Source organism: Mauremys mutica, chromosome 2, assembly GCF_020497125.1.
Source record: "Mauremys mutica isolate MM-2020 ecotype Southern chromosome 2, ASM2049712v1, whole genome shotgun sequence".
In the NCBI taxonomy this organism is placed as follows: Eukaryota; Metazoa; Chordata; order Testudines; family Geoemydidae; genus Mauremys; species Mauremys mutica.
Genome location: NC_059073.1, coordinates 147,292,374 through 147,316,025, shown reverse-complemented (window position 1 = coordinate 147,316,025; position 23,652 = coordinate 147,292,374). Strand labels below are relative to the sequence as shown.

The 23,652-nt window shown below is 50.9% G+C and overlaps 1 protein-coding gene across 1 annotated transcript in view; it reads right to left on the bottom strand.

Annotated features, from left to right (window-relative positions):
- Positions 1–3,933: 3,933 nt before the first annotated feature.
- Positions 3,934–23,652, bottom strand: part of USP39 (ubiquitin specific peptidase 39) — a gene marked incomplete at its 5' end in the record, with an annotated part of 29,499 nt that continues 9,780 nt past the window's right edge. The window contains 8 exons of the mRNA XM_045004098.1: positions 3,934–4,466; positions 12,397–12,483; positions 13,113–13,248; positions 14,631–14,773; positions 15,042–15,230; positions 20,955–21,022; positions 22,084–22,161; positions 23,118–23,343. Coding sequence (XP_044860033.1) covers positions 4,419–4,466; positions 12,397–12,483; positions 13,113–13,248; positions 14,631–14,773; positions 15,042–15,230; positions 20,955–21,022; positions 22,084–22,161; positions 23,118–23,343 — 975 coding nt within the window. The remainder of the gene's footprint in view (positions 4,467–12,396; positions 12,484–13,112; positions 13,249–14,630; positions 14,774–15,041; positions 15,231–20,954; positions 21,023–22,083; positions 22,162–23,117; positions 23,344–23,652) is intronic.

The window sequence follows — 23,652 nt, the reverse complement described above, 5'->3', positions numbered from 1 at the left end:
GTGGCTCCTTGGTAGACGCTCCGGCCACCGCCTCGTCCAGTGAGGAGGACGAGGACAAGCCTTGGACAGCGACCTCCGTCGAAGGACCTGCGGACTGTTCATCGGCTGGGTCGGGCTGCATGGTCCCCTCGCGGTCAGGCTCACGTGTAGAAGGGGGCGGCCGGCTAACCGTCACCTCTGGAACCCTGTGCTCGGAAGCAGGGGCTTTCGGGGGCAATGGCACCCCCTGAGCCTCGCACTGGGCCCATGGCACCCAGAATCCCCACTGCTGTGCCCCTTGAGGTTGGCCGTGCGGGGTAGGCGGAAGGCGGGCAGTGCTGTCCACCGCGGAGGCGACCGATGCAGAGCGGGATGGCCATGGCGGTGCCGAGGCGCTGATCGATTGCGCCGTCGATCGAGGCAGTCCGGCCCTGGACGGTGCCGAGGATCGGTGCCGGTCGTCACGGTACCGGGATGGTGACCGAGACCAACGCGTGCCGCGGTGCCGGGAGCTCGACCGGGAATCGGACCTGCGGTGCCGGGAGCGGCTGCGCCGGGAACGGTGCCGGGACGGAGACCTTTGTCGGTGCCGACGCGATGGCGATCGGGACCTGGTGCGATGCCGGGAGTGCGACCGGTACCGTGATGACGAGCGGTACCGGGACTTCGACCGACGTCGAGACGGCGATCGGTACCGCGATGGCGAGCAGTGCCGAGATCGCGATCGACGGGACGGTGATCTACGCCGGGACCAGGAACGTGACCGAGAGCGGGAGGGTCGTCCGTGCCGTCTGTCCGGAGAGGGCGGCCAGAGCATCATGGCCGGTTTTCCTGCCGACACTACAGCCCACGCCGGTGGTGCCAGGGGCCGGAGGCTCGGTGCCTCTATGAGCTGTATTAGCTCGCGCGCCGAGGAGAATGTCTCCGGCGTAGATGGCAGCCTGGGCTCGACCACGGTCGGTGCCGGGGAGCGTGGCGATGCCGGACTCGACGGCCCTTGCGGTGCCGGAGTCAATGGCCCGGTGCACATCTTGTGCACAGTCACCGCAGGGGTCGCAGGTGGCGCAATTGTCTTCGCTGAGTCCTCAGCGCGGGCCTTAGCAAGTGCCTTCGCCAGCTTGTGTTTTCTCGAGGGCGAGAGCGAGCGGTGCCGGGTCTTCGGAGCCGCTGGCTGAGGCAGTGGGGCCGCGGTGCCGGAGCGGCTTGGTGCCGCCGGTGCGCTCTGCACCGAAGAAGCTCTCGGTGCCGGCGCGGCCGGTGCCGGGGGCTGGAGCGACGCCTCCATTAGGAGTTGTTTCAATCGAATGTCCCGCTCCTTTCGAGTTCGCGGCTTGAAGGCGGAACAGAAAGAACACTTATCTGTTCGGTGTCCTTCACCCAGGCAACGGAGGCAGGTGTCGTGTGGGTCCCCGACTGGCATAGGCCTCTGGCACGCTGCGCAGGGCTTAAAGCCCGGTGCCTTGGGCATGAGCCCGCACCGGGGGAGGAAAGGGAGGGGATACACCCCTTAACCCTATCCTAAAACCTAACTAACTAACTATGAAAACTATCTACACGAAGTACTAACGAACTATATACAAAGAACAGTAGCGAGAGCTAGGGTAGTGGAGGACAGAGAGCACTCCACAGTTCCAACTGGCCGTCACGGGCGGTAAGAAGGAACTGAGGAGCGGACGGGCCGGCTGAGGTATATAACAGACGCCATAGCGGCGCCACTCGGCCCGCCGGAGTTGCTAGGGTAAAAAAGTTCCGAGATGCCGTGCACGCACGGCGCGCACACCTGACTGGAATGCATAGGAGCAATCACTCGAAGAAGAACCAATGCCTAGAATCTGGCCTAGACACTCAAAAGGTGTCTAGCTTTCTGGCAACCGTTTTAGTAGCTCTCCAGCTCTTGTGGCTGTTCATTAGCACCAAGCTTACAACAATTTCAATTCGACCCCCTCAAACCCTGGGAGTTTAATACACCTCTTTTAGAGGCACCCTGCACTGGCTGTAGGTTCATGGGCCCAGTTCTCAGCGACTGTAAATAACAGAGCAGGAAGCAGGTTCATGAAGAGTGTCCCGTTTTTCACATACCCTCTCCCATGTAGAATTTCCCAGCCAGTCCTGCTGGTTTTCACTGGTGCTGTTACAGCAGCTCTGATGCACACGGCCATAGCAGCAGAATATAACCCCCGCCCCCCCCCCGAGAACCAGTGATGACAAAAAGCAGGTGCTCCAAGCCAGGGGGGATGGTACTGGGGCAGGACAGATTTCAGTTACCTGGACATTTCAAGAGGCAGATATGGCACGTTTGAAAATTACCAGGCATCTATCTACATCTTTAGCTACTCACACACAGTTAAAAATCCACCCCCTAAGAGCCTAAATCCCTTGTAAAAGCAGGATGTAGGCTCCTAAATCACCTAGTTTCTGACCGTTTGACCCAGGGTCCTAGGAGCTCCTTGCTGGGGGAAGATGTGCCAAGGTGTGAATTTAAACCAGTGCTGCTCTTACTTCAGTTTCAGAGGCTCATTGGGATTTAGTTCCAGGCGCCTGGGAGCGCACAGGGTGACGGGAAATAAGCCGCTGTGATGCGGGAACACTCAGGGGTTTGCACCCGTTTAACTCTAGCAGTGTAAATAGTGACTGAAAAGCCTCTCTAGACACAGCCTTGCATCAGCTTAGTTCCATTTGTGCCAGCCCATGTGGACAGCCTGTAGCTTAGAGTCAAATCCTGGCTCTTATCGAGTGCTTTTCATCAGAGCACTTTAGAGAGGTCAGTGCCATCAATGCATTTTAAGGATGGGGAAACTGAGGCACAGGCAGTGACTTGCCCAAGGTCACCTTGCAGGCCAGCAGGTCTCGAGTTCCAGCTCAATGCTCCATCCACTAGGCTACACTGCCTCACAGTGCCATTTCAAACCGGTGTCAAACCACGCCTCCGATTAGACCAGTGCAAGGACAAGAGGAGGATTATAGCACAACAGGTGTAACCAAGAGGGTGAGGGAATTGCTGGCTTAAACAAAGGAAGGGCAGTTCTAACACTTACTGCCACCAAGCCCCTGGTCGGATGGAACACGTCCCATCATCCTCTCGGCCTGCCCTTCTTCCCATGCCTTGTGAACCCGGAGCCACACACCCAAAGCAGAGGCAGGGGGAAAGCAGCAGGGGTCAGAAGGAGCCTCCTGAGCGAATACGCTCCATCCGTGCACTACCCTCCGCAGGGCTCCTCCACGGCCTGCCTGCTGTCTGCAAAGTCATCGACATGCAGCAGCAAAAGGGTTACGTGCCCTTGTTTTCACACTGACACAAACAACGCTGTCACGTCCCTGACTTGCTGAAGCCACAGTGACCAGCTTCCACCTACTATCTCCCACCATCAGTGGCTGACTGACTTTTCCATCAACAGGCTCGTGGGACCGCCTCAAAGAGACCCCAGTGGTGTGGTTCCACTCTGACCTCCTCTGATGTGGTGGGCGAGCGCTCCTCCCCTTCTGAAGGGTGCCCCCACACCCTGACCAGCACCTTCTCCAGGGGAGGCAGGGGCACAACAGGAGGAGGCCGAGAGCAGTTAGAGGAGCTAGGCCCAGCCCCCCCAAGGGTATTGGGGTGCCTAAGTCCCATCCATTTCAATAGGAGTTTGGTACCCAGATACCTTGGAGGGTCTGGCCCCTGCTGGCTCCTTAGGAAAATGGGAGCTGGGGGAGCTCCCACCATCCTCAAAGGGAGACTCTGGAGCGGGGAAAGGAGTTGTGCCTGGAGTCTGTCCCAGCTGAGGGGGAGGGCACTCGAACAGAAGCTGGGCTAGGTGGGACAGTCCTGCCAAACTCCAACAGCCAATGGCAGGCTTCCCACAGCTCTGACAGGGTGTGAGATCCCACACCCCGCCTGGCCCCGCCTGAGAGGAGACAGAAGCAGGCGCACTGAACAGATGGGATTTCAGAAGCAATGAGGCCAGGCAAGGGAAATAAAAAACAGGCCTGAACTCCTTTAATATACATAAGGGCTGGCAAGTAGAAGAGAGGCCGTTCCTGCTCCAAGCCTCGCTAGCCACTGTGCCCAGGGCAGGGTCTGCTCCAGCAACCAGCCAACGGCAGTACAGCTGGAATGGGGACGTCGGTGGGACATGAGATGAGGGGAACAGCCTGGGTTCCCTGAAGAGTTTTCCAGGCGGGACCGGCTTCCTCTGCCACAGGCACAGGCCAAGGTTTGCTGGGGCCTGTGTGCAGCCAGAGACCAGCAGAAGGGCACTGGGTGATTCGAGACTCCATCCCACTGTCCCCTCGGAGGCTGGTGGAGAAGCTGATCGGGCTGAGTCCTGCTGGCACATACTGTGCATTGTGCTAGGCCGGGGATGAGAAGCGCCATCCAGCTGTGGGGGGCAGCGTCCCAGTCTCTCCTCCGGTTCCCTGGAGAGGATGGTGGTAAACATCTGTAGCACTCTGCTCTTCTCTCACGCCCCCTGCTGGTTGGTCTCGTCCTCATCCCGCCTCTTCCAGATCTGCAAAGAGAAAGGAAACCCATCACTTTGGGGTTTCTTTCCTGCCCTCAGCAGAGCTCAGGAAGGCAGCGTGGCCTAGTGGAGAAGGCACAGGGCTGGCCGTCAGGAGAGCTAGGCTCTGCTTCTAATCAACACGGACCCTGAGCGACCTTGGGCAAGGCACTTCTGTGCCGCCGTTTCCCCTTCTGCAAAATGGGGATACTCCCCCACTTACCCCTCTGTGAGTCTTATCTGGCCCCCACCACCACAGTAACCAAGCTCTTCACAATCTAGAGGGTACATATCCTCTCACCGCCACGAAGCCAGGCAGTGCCCCTCTGCAGATGGGGAACTGAGAAAATCAAATGACTTGCCCAGGGATTTCCCCCTTCAATACATTCATCCCCTTTGGGAAGGGAGAGCTCTATATCCTAGTAGAGAGGATAGGAAGGGAGTTGGTAGAGCATAGGCAGGAGCTAGTGAGGAACAGTCACACATTAAAGAGTCCCATTTAAACACAATACATGAAGGCAAGCAGCTGAGTATTGACAAAATGAACAAGTGCTTCTATACAAATGCTAGAAGTCTAAATTCTAAGATGGGTGAACTCAAGTGCCTGACCTGAATGAGGATATCGCTATAATAGGCATCATGGAAAACTGATGGAATGAGAATAATCAATGGGAAGTGGTAAAAGCAGGGTACAAATATCCAGGAACGACAGAGTAGGTCGCGCTAGTGGGGGAATTGCTCTGCATAGAGGCAAATAAAGCGAACATCTGAAATTAATCAAACTGTGCCATACAATCTCTATGGACATTCCATGCTTAACCACTGAGCGTTTAACGGCTGGGACATACTACTGACCGCCTGGCCAGGATGGTGGTGATGACTGGGAAATGTTCAGGGAGATTAGAGAGGCTACAAAGGCAGAAAACACAATAATAGTTGAAATCCCCCATCCCTGCATTGACTGGATACACGTCACCACAGGACAGGATACAGAGAGAAAATTTCCAAACACTATAAATGACTGCTTTTTGGAGCAGCTAATCCGGGGACCCACAAGGGGAGAGTTAATTCTTGATTTAGTCCAGAGGTGGGCAAACTCCAGCCCGCAGGCCACACATGGCCCGCGGGACCGTCCTGCCCGACCCTTGAGCTCCGGGCTGGGAGGCTGGCCCCTGGCCCCTCCCCTACAGCCTCAGCTCACCGTGCCTCCAGCGCTCTGGGCAGCAGGGCTGTGAGCTCCTGCCAGGCAGCGCAGCTGTATGAGCTACTGGGAGTAGTGTATTAAATTGCTCCCCGTAGGAATGTGCTACTTATGGTGTACTACTTACAGCTGCCAGTCCTGGCACTTCATAAGTAGCACATTCCTACGGGGAGCAATTTAATACAATACACCCCGGGTAAGGAAGGCTATGCCTCCCCACACAGCCTGGCCCCCTATCCACCCCCTCCCACTTCCCCCCTCAGAACCCCCGACCCATCCAATCCCCCCTGCTCCTTGTCCCCTGACTGCCCCCTCCCGGGACCCCCCCCACCCCTAACCGCTCCCCCGGGACCCCACCCCCCTCCAACCCCCCGCTCCCTATCCCCTGACTGCCGCCCTGTGCCCCTTACCATGCCGCTCAGAGCACCACGACTGGCAGCCATAGAGTAGCACATTCCTATGGGGAGCAATTTAATACACTACACTGGCCCTCCATACGGTTTTGGAACCCTGATGTGGCCCTCAGGCCAAAAAGTTTGCCCACCCTGATTTAGTCCTCAGTGGAGCCCAGGATCCAGTCCAAGAGGTGAATATACACATCTACCCCGATGTAACGCGACCCGATATAACATGAATTTGGATACAACAACGTAGTAAAGCAGCGCTCCGGGGGGGGGGGGGGGGGGGGGGGGGGGGCGCGCTGCGCACTCCGGCGGATCAAAGTAAGTTCGATATAATGCAGTTTCACCTATAACGCAGTAAGATTTTTTGACTCCTGAGGACAGCGTTATATCAGGGCAGAGGTGTAGCTGAATCCACGCTAATAAAAGACCATAAATTTAACATCCTTGTAGGGGGGAAATGCCAAAGAAACCCATCGCAGTAGTATTTAACTTCAAAAAAGGGAAAGACACAAAACCGAGGAAGCTAGTTAAACAGAAATTAAAAGGAACAGTCACAAGGGTGAAATGCCTGCGAGCTGCATGGAGCCTATTTAAAAACACCATAATAGAGGGCCAAACTAAATGTACACCCTCAAATAAAATAAACGATAAGAGGACCAAAATAACGCCACCAGGGCTAAACAGCAGAGTAAAAGAGGCAGATGCAGACAAAAGGGCATACTTTAAAAATTGAAAGTCAAATCCTACTAAGCAAAATACAAAAGCAGCATAAACTCTGGCAAGTCAAGTGTACAAGTATAAGAAGGCAGGCCAAGAAAGAATTTGAACAGCAACTAGCTAAGGAGACACAAACTACCAGCAAGAAATGTTTAAAGTATATCAAAAGCAGAAAGCCTGCCTAGCAGTCAGTGGGGCCGCTGGCCAATCGAGGTGCTAGAGGAACACTCGAGGAAGACATGGCCACTGCGGAGAAGCAGAATGAATGCTTTGCATGGGTCTTCACTGCAGAGAATATGCGGGGAGATCCCAACACGAGCCATTCTTTTTAAGTGACAAATCTGAGGAACTGTCCAAGAGGTGTCAGTAGAGGAGGTTTTGACCAAACTGATGAATTAAACAATAATAAATCACCAGGACCAGATGGTATCACCCAAGAGTTCTGAAGGAACTCAAATATGAAATTGCAGAACTACTAACTGTGATCTGTGACCTATAGCTTAAATTAGCCTCTGGACTGGAGGGTAGCTCCTGTGACACCTATTTTTAAAAAAGGTTCCAGAGGCGATCCTGGCAGTTACAACCCAGTAAGCCTAACCTCAGTACCAGGAAAATTGGCTGAAACTATAGTAAACTACAGAATTATCAGACTCAAGAGATAAACACAGTATGCAACATGGTTTTTGTAAAGGGAAATCATGCCTCACCAATTTTTTTTTTTTTTAAATAATTGGAGATATGCCTATCTCCTAGAACTGGAAGGGACCTTGAAAGGTCATCAAGTCCAGCCCCCTGCCTTCACTAGCAGGACCAAGTACTGATTTTTGCCCCAGATCCCTAAGTGACCCCCTCAAGGACTGAACTCACAACCCTGGGTTTAGCAGGCCAATGCTCAAACCACCGAGGTATCCCTCCTCCTTAAAATTCTTTGAGAGAGTCAATAAGCATGTGGACAAGGGTGTATATCTGGAATTTCAGAAAGCCTTTGACAAGGTGTCACGGAGTCCCCGGGCGATGCTCTGGAACTGCTTCCCACAAAGCCAGTCAGGACTTTGGGGAGCCTCCTCTCCTTTGAAGCAGACTGTCTCCAGGGCAAGACGCTCACACGGCTTCACCTCCTGGGTCTGACCTTGGAGCATTCAGCATATGCCCCTCCGTGCACTTCCCACAGCGAGTCTGCCCAGGTGGGATCCTGGGGAAGCCAGAGGGTCCTGCATGGACCCCCCACTTCGCAGTCAGACATGACTCTCAGCCAGCCAGTAAAACAGAGGTTTATTAGATGACAAGAACACGGTCTAAAACACAGCTTGTAGGTACAGAGAACGGGACCCCTCAGCAGGGTCCATTCTGGGGCCCAGCAACCTCATCTGCCCTCACTCCTAGTCCCCAGCCAGCCCCAAACTGAACCCCCCTCCAGCCCCTCCTTTCTGGCCTTTGTCTCTTTCCCGGGCCAGGAGGTCACCTGATCTCTTTGTTCAGCTTTAGCTATTCCCTTGCAGGGGGGAAGGGCCCTAGCCATTTGTTGCCAGGATACAGAGTGTCAGCCATTTATGCACACTGGAAACTTAAGAAATGCATAGGGGAAACTGAGGCACCCACACAGTATTCAGAGGAAACATTAAGAACAGTCCCACTTCGTCACACAAGGTCCCTCACCAAAGGCTCTTAAACAAAGTAAGCAGTCATGAGATAAGCAGGAAGGTCCTCTCATGGGTCAGTAACTGGTTAAAAGACAGGAAATAACGGTCAGTTTTCACAATGAAGCAAGGTAAATTGCAGGGTTCCCCAGGTATCTGTACTGGGACCTGTGCTGTTCAACATATTCATAAGTGATCAGGAAAAGGGGGTGAACAGTGAGATGGCAAAATTTGCAGGCAATTTGCTCAAGATTGTTAAGTCCAAAGGTGACTGTAAAGAGCTACAAAAGAATCTCACAAAACTGGGTGACCGGGCGACAAAATGGCAGATGAAATTCAATGTTGATAAATGCAACGTAATGCACATTGGAAAACATAAACCCAACTATACAAACAAAATAACAGGGTCTAAATTAGCTGTTACCACTTAAAAAAAAAAAAAAAAAAAAAGATCTTGGCATCATGATGGGCAGTTCTCTGAAAACATCTGCTCAGTGTGCAGCAGCAGTCAAAAAACCTAAGAGCACATTAGGAACCATTAGGAAAGAGATAGATAATAAGAAAGAAAACATTATAATGTCACTATATTCAGCCATGGTGCGTCCACACCTTGAACACTGCGTGCAGTTCTGGTTGCTTCACCTCAAAAATGGGATATTGGAATTAGAAAACACACAGTGAAGGGCAACAAAAAATGATCTAAAAAAATAAAAAGGAGTTGTATAAAAAATGGAAACGAGGACAGATTACTAAGGATGAATATAGGCAAACAACACAGGAATGCAGGGGCAAGATTAGAAAGGCAAAGGCACAAAATGAGCTCAAACTGGCTACGGGAATAAAAAAATAAATAAAAAAACAAGACAACTTTTTATCAATACATTAGAAGCAAGAGGAAGACCAAGGACAGGGTAGGCCCACTGCTCAGTGAGGAGGGGATACAGTAACAGGAAACTTGGAAATGGCAGAGATGCTCAATGACTGCTTTGTTTCGGTCTTCACCGAGAAGTCTGAAGGAATGGCTAACATAGTGAATGCTAATGGGAAGGGGGTAGGTTTAGAAGAGAAAATAAAAAAAGAACAAGTTAAAAATCACTTAGAAAAGTTAGATACCTGCAAGTCACCAGGGCCTGATGAAATGCATCCTAGAATACTCAAGGAGCGAACAGAGGAAGTATCTGAGCCTCTAGCTATTATCTTTGGAACATCATGGGAGACAGGAGAGATTCCAGAAGACTGGAAAAGGGCAAACATAGTGCCCATCTATAAAAAGGGAAATAAAAACAACCCAGGAAACTACAGACCAGTTAGCTTAACTTCTGAGCCAGGGAAGATAATGGAGCAAGTAATTAAGGAAATAATCTGCAAACACTTGGAAGGTGGTAAGGTGATAGGGAATAGCCAGCATGGATTTGTAAAGAACAAATCATGTCAAACTAATCTGATAGCTTTCTTTGATAGGATAATGAGTCTTGTGGATAAGGGAGAAGCGATGGATGTCGTATACCTAGATTTTAGTAAGGCATTTGATACGGTCTTGCATAATATTCTTATTGATAAACTAGGCAAATACAACTTAGATGGGGCTACTATAAGGTGGGTGCATAACTGGCTGGATAACTGTACTCAGAGAGTAGTTGTTAATGGTTCCCAATCCTGCTGGAAAGGTATAACAGGTGAGATTCCGCAGGGGTCTGTTTTGGGACCGGCTCTGTTCAATATCTTCATCAACGACTTAGATATTGGCATAGAAAGTACACTTATTAAGTTTGCAGATGATACCAAACTGGGAGGGATTGCAACTGCTTTGCAGGATAGGGTCATAATTCAAAATGATCTGGACAAATTGGAGAAATGGTCTGAGGTAAACAGGATGAAGTTTAACAAAGACAAATGCAAAGTGCTCCACTTAGGAAGGAAAGATCAGTTTCACACATACAGAATGGGAAGAGGCTGTCTAGGAAGGAGTACGGCAGAAAGGGATCTAGGGGTTATAGTGGACCAACAGCTAAATATGAGTCAACAGTGTGATGCTGTTGCAAAAAAAGCAAACGTGATTCTGGGATGCATTAACAGGCGTGTTGTGAGCAAGACATGAGAAGTCATTCTTCTGCTCTACTCTGCACTGGTTAGGCCTCAGCTGGAGTATTGTGTCCAGTTCTGGGCACCGCATTTCAAGAAAGATGTGGAGAAGTTGGAGAGAGTCCAGAGAAGAGCAACAAGATGATTAAAGGTCCAGAGAACATGACCTATGAAGGAAGGCTGAAAGAATTGGGTTTGTTTAGTTTGGAAAAGAGAAGACTGAGAGGGGACGTGATAGCAGTTTTCAGGTAACTAAAAGGGTGTCATAAGGAGAAGGGAGAAAACTTGTTCACCTTAGCCTCTAAGGATAGAACAAGAAGCAATGGGCTTAAACTGCAGCAAGGGAGGTTGAGGTTGGACATTAGGAAAAAGTTCCTAACTGTCAGGGTGGTTAAACACTGGAATAAACTGCCTAGGGAGGTTATGGAATCTCTATCTCTGGAGATATTTAAGAGTAGTTAGAGAAATGTCTATCAGGGATGGTCTAGACAGTATTTGGTCCTGCCATGAGGGCAGGGGACTGGACTCGATGACCTCTCGAGGTCCCTTCCAGTCCTACAATCTATGAATCTATGAAAAACAATGAGGGGTAAGGAACAGCTTCCATACGAGCAGAGATGAAAGACTGGGACTGTTCAGTTTAGAAGAAACGACTAAGGGGGGCTGTGATAGAGGTCTATGAAATGATGAATGGTGTGAAGAGTGTGAATAGGGAAGTGTTATTCACCCCTTCACATAACACCAGAACCAGGGGTCACTCAAAGAAATTAAAAGGCACAAATTTAAAACAAAGAATGGAAGTACTTCCTCACACAACGCAGTCAGCCTGTGGAACTTGTTACCAGGAGATGTTGTGAAGGCCAAAAGAAATATAACTGGGTTCAAAAGAGAACTAGTTAAGTTCATGGGTAACAGGTCCATCAACGGCTATTAGCCAAGATGGTCAGAGACACAACTCCATGCTCTGGGAGTCCCTAAGCCTTTGACTGCCGGAAGCTGGGACTGGATGATGGGAATGGATCATTCAATAATTGCCCTGTTCTGTTCATTCCCTCTGAAGCACCTGGCACCGGCCATTGTCAGAGGACAGGACACTGGGCTAGATGGACCATGGGTCTGACCCAGCCTGGCCATTCTTGTGAGTTTGTGACAGAGCCAGGAATTGAACCTGGCTCTCCTTGGCCCCAGGCTAGTGACCTGACCACTGGGCAATCCATCCACCCTTTGAGCAGTACAGATGAGAAGCGCTAAGTATTACTTTGAGCTCCACTTTCTAAATACAGGCTGCCCTTCCCATTGCCACTCCGTGCCTCAGGACACACAAGGCTGCTGTAGGCCCCTCTGTGAGCAAGGACTCAAAACACTGCCAGCCTGAGAAGTTAATCACCCCCACACGTTTGTTCTACAACATCATTTATCACATGAAGTTATTACTGACTTGCTGACCAGAGCCTGTGGGCTGCTGCTGCATCCCAGAGTGCAACAGCACTGTCTGTATCATGGGTATGTGCACTAGAGCCACAGGAACATGGCCACCAGCACTGATGTGACAGCAACGCCTCCCACATGTCCCATCATTGCACCACTGGGTCAGCACTTACCGTATGCGCTGAATGACTCATCACACATACAGCCCTCTTTCCCCGCACAGGGACCACCACTTCCTTCCCCGAGGTGCTCAGCCTGTGCTAGAGGAGATGATGCTAGAGCAGCTGCAGCACAAGCAAGTTTTCTTTAAATAGCTCTGCAACAGCAACTCACATCTGCCATGTTGTGAAGAGACCTGGGACAGCCGAAAAGCCAGGCAAAGCTTGTACGGCCCTACGCCATCAGGAGAGATCACCTGAGCAGGTAGAACGAGTTGCCCCATACGGTGGAATAGACAGCAGTGCACTCACCTGGATATAGGCCTCTGAGAGCGTTATCATCTGGGGCAGGATATCGGTCACCTGTAAGTCTTGCAGCTCATACCACTTGCCCGTGCCCTGCCAAAAGCCATTGCAAAAGGGTGAGGAGAGTTATGACAGCAGGTCTTACCGTGGCGCTAGTTCTGACACACCAGGCTCCAGACATTCACTCTGCCCAGCCTGTTGCTTTGAGCCACTGTCTGGCCACGCCATGCAACAGAGCAAAGCATGCACGCACTAGGAAGTTCATCCCCAGCTCCCCGAGCAATCATCCACATGGGCACAAAGCGATGAGCACAGAAGCCCAGCAGCGGGCGCACTGCTTTCCCAGCACATCTCATCAGGATGCGTCTGGACTGGGGGAGCAGGTTACGGCCAGCTGCTACCTGAGCTCACTTGTGGGGCTATTCAGGGAGCAGAGCTGCTTGGACAAGCCCCAAGTGCTGCCCTTGGCTGCTGTGCAGGCTGGAGAATGAACTGGGGAGGGCTCCTCAGCTCCCTGCTAGAGCAGCTGCAAGGGATCAGCCTTAGGCAGCGAGCTAGCGTCAGCAATCCTCTGCATGGGCTAAATCCCTAGAGACTAGAGCGGTCACGCCCCAAGGGAACACTGCAAGCCACTGGGCTAGCAGGGACGAGGGGTGCCGTGCATGCTGCTCCAGCCCCCAAGCTGCCGGCAGACACTGAACCCCACCCCTTCGGTCACGCACATGATGCAGCACGTGAATTCTGTAGGAGCCCTCGGTGGGTTTCCCATCATGCACGATGTTGGCGATGAGGTCGTAGGTGGTGTTCTTGTGCACGGCCTGCACCTCCTCGGACAGGTACTCCCGGAGATCCACGTTCCTGCAGCAGGAGGAACAGCAGCATTGTGAGCACAAGGGGCAAGCTGCACTAGGCCCTGAAAAGGCAGGGAGTTCCAGTGTGCCCCTGTACGTTGCATGTTGATGCCCCGGGGGCCAGCTCCTTAGCTAGCTGCGATTGCAGTCACCAAGCGTCAGCCCCACACGCATGTAAATCAGAACAAGGCACCCCGCTATTATGGCTGAGCTGTCTCATCTATTGCCATGCAAGGCTGGATCACAAGCACCACAGAAGACAACCCGGCACTGCACTAGATCAAGGAGGGAGGACATGCTCTCGCCAAGACAGTCTGCACAGTTCAGTTGGAAGCTGCACAGATCATTTTTAATACTCAAAGCAAAAGAGAAAGACGACTAAATGTCACGTTCCCCGTTAGTCATAACCAGATGTGTTGTGCCACCCTGCCCTAGCACCCATTCAAACAGGGGGCTCCACCCTGGGGGCTGTATAAGGTCATCTCCACATTGACACACAACATGCCGGCCTACAAGCTCCAGGTGCAGAGCAGCCGACTGCACGTGGCACTGCAGCCACAGAGGGCCCAAGCGAGACCTCACAAGGCTGAGCTCCATTGGTGTCTGTATCTACAGTCCCCCCCGAGCACCTCACAGAGTGCTGAGGTCATCCTCACCAGACCCCTAGGAGGCAGAGAAGGATCACCCCCATTTTACAGATGAGGAAACTGAGGCACAGCGAGGCAGAGATTTGCCCAGAGTCACACAGGGAGTTTGTGGCAGAGCCAGGAACTGATCTCAGGTTTCCGGAGTCCCAGTCTTATGTTTACTCACAAGCCCCTACTTCCATCACAACCCAGTGCTTTGTATCAGCACAGGACTGCATGGTCTGTACAGGGGGAGTGTCTGCTAAACTGGGCTGTTTACTGGGGTTGAGTGTCCATGTAAGTAGTCAAGTATCAGAGGGGTGGCCATATTAGTCTGGATCTGTAAAAAGCAACAGTCCTGTGGCACCTTATAGACTAACAGACGTATTGGAGCATGAGCTTTCATGGGTGAATACCCACTTCGCCAGACGACGTCTGTTAGTCTATAAGGTGCCACAGGACTCTTTGTCGCATGTAAGTAGTGTGTTTCTAGTCAAACGGGCCTAGCTGCCAACCAACGCCTGGAGGGAATCCTTAGAGGAACAGGGAGCACCCAACCAATATATCCCACAAGGGTGCAATCTGCACCAGCTCCTGGCAGCACCATTCAGGCACCTACGCTCATCTAATGCCACTTGGAGACGGGCTGCATTGGGTCTCATCCACTGCAGACAAACCCTATTCTCAGAGCGAGTGCAAGGGGCTTTCCCTAGAAAGCACAGCCGGAGCTGCAGCCCCCCAGCCGGGTCCAGGCGGTACCCACGTGATGGGGAAGTTGACGATGGTGGGGTTCTTCTCCACAAAGAAGTTGTTCTTGGTGAACCTCTTGATGCAGAAGATGAGGTAGGGAGGCAGCTTCGTCAGCTGGAAGCGCTTGAGGAAATTCTCCTTGTAGGTTTTATACTCCTGGAGCAAGGACAGAGACACACAACCCTCAGCAACCAGAGACCCACGCATGGCCAGGGCAGAGGCACCCACACGGATAGGAGAGCACACCAGCCCCCGCTCTGCCCTGCCAGCACCAACAACGCTGCCTTAGCAGACTTGAGACTGCCCCCCAAACACAAGCAGCGCTGCAGAGCAGGAGAGTCTAACAGGGACAGGTGGCAGGGAAGTGTGCCTCTAGAGGCAGGAGGGCCGCAGGGCAGGAGAGTCAGGGAAGGGGCGGAGTTACCTTCTCAGTGATGCCATTGAACTTGGCAAGGATGTTGAAGAGCGGCACCTGGGGGATGATCAGCTGCTCCTTCTCGTCCTTGTACAGCGGGGCAGTGGGGAGGTCGAGGGTCAGGTACATGAAGGTGGATTCCACCATTGTCTCCTGGTACTCATCATTTTGCAGCAGCTGTTCCTTCTCCTCTGCTGGCTGAGGAGAGGTGGGGACACAACCATCTGGGTTAGCACAGCAAAGCACCACGGGACGGACGGACCTAACCCACACATTTTGGGAGATGGGGCCCAGAGTTAATACAGTGTGCACTGCCTAGAGCTAGCCATAGTGCAAGTTCCCTCTAAGGATCCACTGTCATCCCAGCCCCAACCTGCATCACCTTCCATTGCAATCTTCAGCAGCTACTAAGAAAAGACTAACCCTGCTACACTGTATGAGGACATTGGCCCTGATCTTAAGGAAACCCACAGGGCTTTGCCTGCATGACTTTCCTGGTAGGATGAAGGCCTTGGTGAGGGGGAGCTTTGGAACTGCACCAATTTCGCTAGAATAACTCCAGCTTTGACGCCTAGCTCTGCAGCAGGTGAGGGACTGGGACATCTTTGCACCACCAGCCCCACCATAAAACCAGGTCTGCTGCACAGCATCAAGTGTTCATCTCACATCAGCCAGCTCCATTTGTGAACTGTTTTTCTACAGTGTTTGCAGCTGTTGCTACTTTCCCAGCGTAAGGAAACCTATGATCTGAAACTGAGACACCAGAAATCGCAACACAGAGTTCATCTACAGAGGCACCAAGCCAAGGCCAGCTGCCAAAGAGAGCTCATGGTCTCTTCGAATTGACGAGTGACATTGTGTCTCAGAAGGGCCTATGCCCCTCCCACTCCAGCAGCCCTGCAGTGACTCCTGCAGGCTACACAGCTTGCTGTGTAGATCTATAACCGCAGCTTTTAGTTTTGGTGACCCAATGTTTCCCCTGAGAAGTTGGCCTGTTGTACAATCAGTCTCCCTGGTGGCTTTTTAAGGGGATGCATGGGTCAGAACTGACTGGAACCTCATGGTTTGTAGCACTTCAGAGATAAAAACTGCATCTCTCATCTATTTAGACTGCAAGCTTTTAAGGAGCAGGGACTGTCTTACTATTTGTCTGTGAGGTACCCAGCACAATGGGGGCCTGATCTCAGCTGGGGGCCTCTGAAAGCCACTGCAATACAAATAAATAATAATGTCACCCCATGATGAATAGAACTCACCATATTTGTAATGTAAAAGTTTCCAGCATCATTGAGGAGTGAAAATGCCTCCTGTACTCTTAAATGGACAATACTGAATGTGAGGCTAGTTTAGGACAGATGCATTAAGTTTTGGCACCATCTAGTGGCAATACTGTATAGTGCCCCCCAAATGGAAACAGAAAGTCCACAAGATGAAGAAAAAGGAAACAAAACTTAATAGCTGAGCAAATCATTCCCAGAGGACTCACCATCTATTACCCTCTGGCCCCTACGTACAACTCCAAATATGCTGACCAACTCTGCAGAAGGACTTCAGAAAAACTGGGGAACTATCTCTGGCACCTTACGTACTCCAGAAGGGGCTACCTCAAACCAGGAATTCACCACATTCTCCCACATACTGGAAAGAAAAAAAATCAGGAACCTAGAGATTATGCAAGAAACCCAAAACAACTATCAAAAACCCCAAGGACAGCCATCCAAAACTAAAAGTGGAACCAACCACAATTCCACAACCCACAGAACACCACCTCTTGGAGAAACCATAGAACCAAGACCTAAGTGGACACTACGTGACACCCCCAACATCATCAATTTATCAAGACTACCCCTAACTGGAGCTGAATTATCTGTACTCTCCAAGGGACTGAACTTGTCCCCACCATGGAACCTGACAGCATACTAACACATGGAGAGCTAGAAGAATTCTTTTGCTGACTCCATCTCAAAGAATTCTTCCACCCCCACCCCCAATTACTAGGCCCCCACTGACCGTCATACACAAAATAATCATCTGACTGGACACCCCAGAACAGATGAAACCACACACTTGATCATTACATTGATTGCTTCAGGAAGTTTACTGTGAAATCCTTAAACATCACATCCACCACTATTGCTCAACTATCACTCCACCCGCTATAGTCTCTGAAACCCAACCTCCAGATAGTGATCAGACCAGCAGACAAAGGGAGTGCCATCACAGTCCTCCACCATGACAACTATGTTAATGAGGACAAGCAACTCTCCACCACCCGCTCAAAGAAGAACTCAAAGAAGACCCCACACCACAGTTCAGTCAGGAACTGAAGGATCCTACCAAATCCTTCCCCAAACAACTCCAAGAGAAACTCTTCAAGCTCATCACCCTCGAACCCGCCCGAGGGACCTTCTACCTGCTTCCCAAGATACACACAAACAAAGGGACCCGGGCAGACCCATCGTATCTGGCCACAGCACTCTAACTGAAGGGATATCAGTACTCACAGAAACCATCCTCAAACCACTCAACACGCAAAGGGCCTGCTTCCTCCTGGACACAACCAACTTCCTCCAGGAACTCTGCAACACTAACCACTGCCCTCAGAATACCACCCTTGCCACCATGGATGTCACCTCCTTATACACCAACATTGCTCCCAATGATAGCATCACGGCCTGCCTCCAGTATCTACAATGGACAACTCATCCCTTTCACCCTCACCCATAACAACTTTACATCAGCAACACTTTGTCCAAAGACAATGGGAACAGCCATGGGTACTAGGACGGCTCTCCAGTATGCCAGCCTCTTCAAGGGCCCTCAAATTTCCACCACCACCACCCGTACATTAAACTCTCTCTGGAAAGCTCCCAGCATCAACTTCAACAACATAGTCTTACACACAATATATACAAGATCACCATGCTGGCCTTCAAACAACCCCCCAACCTTGCCAAGGTCATCATCAGAAACAAGCTCCCCACAGACCAGGCCCCACGAACGCAAAGCAGCACCAGACCCTGCTAGAACAACAGATGCAAAACCTGCAGACATATCTCCACTGCTACGACGATCAATACTCCCCACAACACACCACTCAAGATCCATGAGTCCTACACATGCCTGTCACAACATGTGGCGTCCTCAGCCAGTGCACTAAATGCCCCGACAGTGTGAGTGAAAACAGTGAAATCACTGTGCTCTCCAGTGAACTCACACAGAAAAATGATAAAAGACAAAAACACTATCACTCACGAGCAAACACTTTTCACAAAGCAATCACTCCCTATCTGACCTCCCAGTCCCCATCCTCAAAAGGAAACCTGCACAGCACCTTCAAACAACGAGCCGGGGAGCGTTCATAACTTTGCTAGATACTAAAAATCATGGACTTCATAAAGACACTGGATTTCTGGCTAATTACAACAATCTATATAACCCACTGTAGTGAGGCAGTGTGGCTCACCGCCACCCTGGAGAGGGAAGAGCCCATCCGGAGGCTGGAGTGGGCGGAGCTAGGGAGCTCTGAGCCCGCACCTCAGAGGATCAGGCGGCGACCCAGATGTATAAAGGCCGGCCCTCAGAGGTCAGTAAGGCCCCAGCTGCTGGAGAGGCCAAACGCCTCCAGCCTAGCCCACGACTGGGAAAACCCCGCAGCCCAAGGTGGCCGCCAGGACTGGCTGGGCCTGCCCTGCGCCCACTACCCAGAGGAATTGCCAGGCCTGCCCTGTGCCCGCTACCCGGAGGAGTTGCCAGGCCTGCTGCTCGCTGAGGAACCTATGGTGCTGGACCCCCAGAGGACAACACCCTGACCCAAGTACTACCCGAGGGGGAGTTTGGAAGTAGCCCGGGAGCAGCCAACCCTAGTCTGGCTGCAGCACTGCCAGAGCCCATATCAGTGTGTTGTGGCCAGGATCCCCACTGACACAGCAGCGGGTCTTCTGCCGCTGCTAGGGCCCCGGGCTGGGATGCAGTGGAGTGGGAGGGCCTGTGGCCCCCTGCCACCCAACTCGGGGGTGGCCATCTCCCCCTCTCCCAGGCCTGAGGAGGCGTGGGCCTATTGTTATTGCCTCTGGGCCTGAGCCCCTGACTTATTGTTGCCCCGCCCAGACCCAGGCCTGGGCTTCCTATTGCTTGTACTGCCACTGCTCAGCCCTGCCTGAAGGCCTGAGCTCTGACTCTGCACTGCCCCGCCCTGACGCAGGGCCTGGGCTTATGGTGTTTATTTCAGTTACCGCAAGGGCTGCCGAGGGAGACCCCCACGGACAGATTAATTCCCCCAAACGACTGTGTGTAGTGAGCCGGTGTGGATCCCCGCCGCCCCGGAGAGGATCGAGCCCCGGTTAACCCTTGTACACCCACTAACCCCCCTTTTTTGTCCTATGACTGACCATTTCACCTTGAATGGTCTCTTACGTGTTACTCCTTATGCTAAACAACCAGTTCCACCTTGTATTTAGCTGTGACACTAAGTACCCTAAGAGCTCTGTGTAAGCTCAAAAGCTCGTCTCTTTCACCAGCAGAAGTTGGCCCATGGAAGATATGACCTCACCCACCCTGCCTCTCTAGAGCCTCTAAGCAACTTCAGTCACCTATGCTCCCATCCCAGTAGACCTGTGGTGGCACGAGGAAAGGGTCGCAGACTTGATAGGTCTGCCCTGATCCTGTATTATGACAGTCTTGGATAGCAAGCCTTCATTGCTTGACATCTCTTTCACTGGTTCTGCAATGGGCAATGCAGACACAAGGATAACAGGGTTGGGGGAGGTGATCTGCTTTCACTGTAGCTCCTTTAAGTGCATCTGCGGCCTCCACTAGAATTTCCTATAGTAGTGTGACGCATGTCTAGAAAGGGTTAAACATCCTGCAAAATAAATAACCCTCTAAAGACATGTGGGGAGAGAATGTTTGTGTATTTACATATGTATGAGTATGTAACCAACATTCCCTGTCTATGCTGTATTCTGATAATTCAGAGATCAAAAGAACATCCTAGCATTTAAATAAATTGTAAACACGGGATAGCTCAGTATTCATCTCTCTCTGAGATGTATAGCAAATAATCTGTGAATGGTGGAAGAACTCCAACCTGTCAAAAGACATGAAATAGTATAAAAGATCCTTGGGTCCTGATTCTGTCATCTCAGAGCTGCTTAGGCTTCATCAGGGGAAGTTTGAGTTGCAAGACTGAGGTCCCAGTTATGCTGGTACACCCTGAATACGATATTTGGACATTGGACTATGACCTATGAACTATTTCTTAAAACTCTTTGCAACTACAAAGCTCACCATCTCCGCTATGAATCTGCACCTCAGTGAACTGAACTCATGTCTGTATGCATATTGATCTTTTAACCATACTCTTTTGGTTTTTAATAAATTTTAGTTTAGTTAATAAGAATTGGCTGTAGCGTGTATTTGGGTAAGATCTGAAACACTGAATAACCTGGGAGGCAATGTGTCCGATCCTTTGGGATTGGTAGAACCTTTTCTTTTATATGGATGAAATAAGATTTGAAGAAATTTTCATCATATTTGATGTGAGTACCTGGATTGAGGCCTGAGGCTGGATCACTTTAAGGGAACTATGTTGTTTGGACTGCTGAGTAACCAGTAAGGTAATAAAGAAGCTGTTTTATGCTGGCTTTGTGAATCTAAGTATTGGAATATCCACCAGCTTTATGGGGATTGTCTGCCCCATTCTTTGCAGTTCACCCTAATTGAGTGGCCATAGCTGGCCCACACTGGGACCCCAGTCACAAGCAGTAACACCCAGGAACTGTACTGCAACAGGCCCGCTGGGGTGTGCACGTGTGGCACTCCCCCCATCCCCCAATGCAACCATGGGATCCGCTGCTCCTGGACGTTCCAAGTGTGAAGGATGGGCAGAAACCCAGAGAGGTCGGGGCCAAGTGAACTCACCAGGTCAGGGTGTGGAAGCTTTTTGGTAAAGATCCGCATGGAGCCTTGGAACACGTCGGTCACAATGGCTGTGAAAACACACACACACACACACACACACACACACAGACAGACAGAGCAAAGAACTGTTACCAGTGACCAAGTAGAGCTCTGAAGAGAAGGCTCTGGTGTGAAAGCCATTTGTGGAGCATCCCAGTTGCTGGGGCAGTGCAAGTTCCCAAGACAGGAACCTCCTGTGCCCAGCACATTCAGAAACAGCATGTTCAGAGGAACATGTGACATGTACAAGAGCTGCACAGGAAACGGATTGCTGGACATGGTTTTCTTGTCATGGGTTTCTTGCCTTGACTGTTACAACTGTACTGAACATTTAGGGAACAGAATGCTGAGGGAGCGTGTGGCTAACAGACAGGTGCCATGGATGATCCACTGGCTGCACTGCTGAAATCACCAAGATTACTTTAGGACTCTGAAGTAAAGAAACCAGCACCTGCAGTTGGACTCTGTATGGGGAAAAGGTGATTTAACTAGGGTTAAGAGCTCAGCAGCTCCATCTGAAGTGGGAGGAATCCTAACCTGGAGAGATGAGACAAAGGGTCAAGCTGAGGAAGTCTTTGTTCTGGTAGGAGTTTTGTGTGGGCTGGTGCGGGGGGGGGGGGGTATTGAATACAAAGCCTGAGGGAAGAGGATGTGCTAGAAACCCCACTTAGTTACCACAGATGTGATTTTTATTGTCTGGATTTAGTTACTTCAAAGTTGTCTTCTTATTTTTGAAAACCTGGCTCATTTCGGACTCTTTACAATTGTAAATATTCCAATTAACTTGTGAATATATGACAATATCTCCTCTCCTTTTACATTGTGGCTGCTGTTTGAAACAAGCATTGGGAGTGCACAGGAAACTCACTTGCCTCTGAAACAAACCAAGTATCTTAGGATGGAATTACGGGAGTGGGGGAGGGAGAGATTTATTTTTCTTTTTTCCTTTTTAACAAGCAAACTAAAATGGTTAACTTGGTGGATACCTAATTCTCCAGAGACTCCACATCAGTACACGTTAGGCCAAACATGAATTAACATCCGTTAAACAAGCAGCAGCCACAGAAACACCATCATTTCCCCAACTTACTCTTTTTCTTCTTCTTTGTCCCGCCAAGAGCAGAGTGCAAGGCATTTAGAAACCAGGAGAGGAAGTCAACGCCATCACCTGAAGACAGGGAGACATTGAGGAAAATGAGTCAGGGCAATAAAGCAAGAGAGGAAACCAACACTGAAGGAGTTTACACAGAGCCAGTGAGTTAAACTCCTCCCCCTCACCCCCAGCCTGTCATCTGGCACCTCATGATGGCAATCACAATGAAAAGCATTTAATTCTCTGCTGGTTCAACCTCCTACTGCTGCTCCATAAGGAACCTGGTGTGCCCTGACCATGGCCTATCATGCTGGTCTGTATTATCTCACAGTTTCCTCATGCTTCCCTGTCTGCCTGTACCCACCTGCTGTCTCCTGTCCCATACTTATTTGTAAGGCCTTTGTGGGCAGGGACCATCTTTTTGTTCTATGTCTCCACAGCACCTCAGATGGAGGAGGACTGGTCCATGACTTAGGTGCTATTGCAGTACACGTAAATACCCTGGCGCAGTTGGGGCTGGGAGTGTCACAGAGGTGGCTACTCTCAGCATTCAGATGGCACAAAATGTCAATTTCACACTCAGAAGAGAATCACGTTAGAATCCAAGCAGAGGAAATCCAAATTGAAAATCAAAATGTGACTTAAAGTCCATTGCTTCACAGACCTTGAGGGCTAGGAACGAATGCTTTATACAAGGCAGGAAAAGCGGATTGCAAGTGGTAAAAAGCATTCATTTTCAGCCCTGCAGTTTTGCAAGAACTTGGGTCTCTCGTCCATCGCAGGCCCGTTGATCTAGCATTGTTCTCACCATGACCCAGACACACACACAGACCACCCAGGACCTCAGACTAGCGTGAGCATGATCTCCGCTTTCCCCTCTGCAGTGTCACACTGCAGATAATGCATGAAATCCCCTTCCCAGTGCAACCCACCCTCCCAGTGTGCAAACTGATGCTCCAGGCCACCATGTTTTAGGGCTCTGCTGCACAGTGAAGGAAAAGAGCCTGCTAAAGATCTCCCCTTGGTCTCACCTTGCTTGGTAATTTGGAAGGTCTTCTTACTGCACAGGACCACAGCCTGCAGCATTTCATGGGGAGAGACATGAGCCTTGAAATTTCGGGGGTTCCACAGCTTCCTCATCAGCTCTCCAAACCTCTGAACGAGCAGGAACATGATGTCCCCCGGTGGGCGCTTGATGTTCTTGTAGTTCTCCTCCTCCAGGAAGTAGTTCCGCAGAGGTGGGACGTTAGACAGGGCCTGGGCACAGACATTCAAAGGTCAGTGGCAAAGCGATCACTCAGCCCAATACTCCCACTGGCAGGCAGCAGGTTCAGAGCTCTCCCAACCTCCAGCCTGATTTGATTCCAAGCAAATGTAGACTAATTAAGTACAAGCTGATAAACTGATTGTGCTTCCTGTGGAAATATGATGCAGGTGAAGGATTCCCTTGTACTCCCCCACAGGACACGAGGATAAGGGGCAGAGAAAATCTGCAGAGATTCAAATTCTCATGCAAGATAAGTTAATATTCTGGCTCTATATACAGGGATCTAGATCAATGGTAAC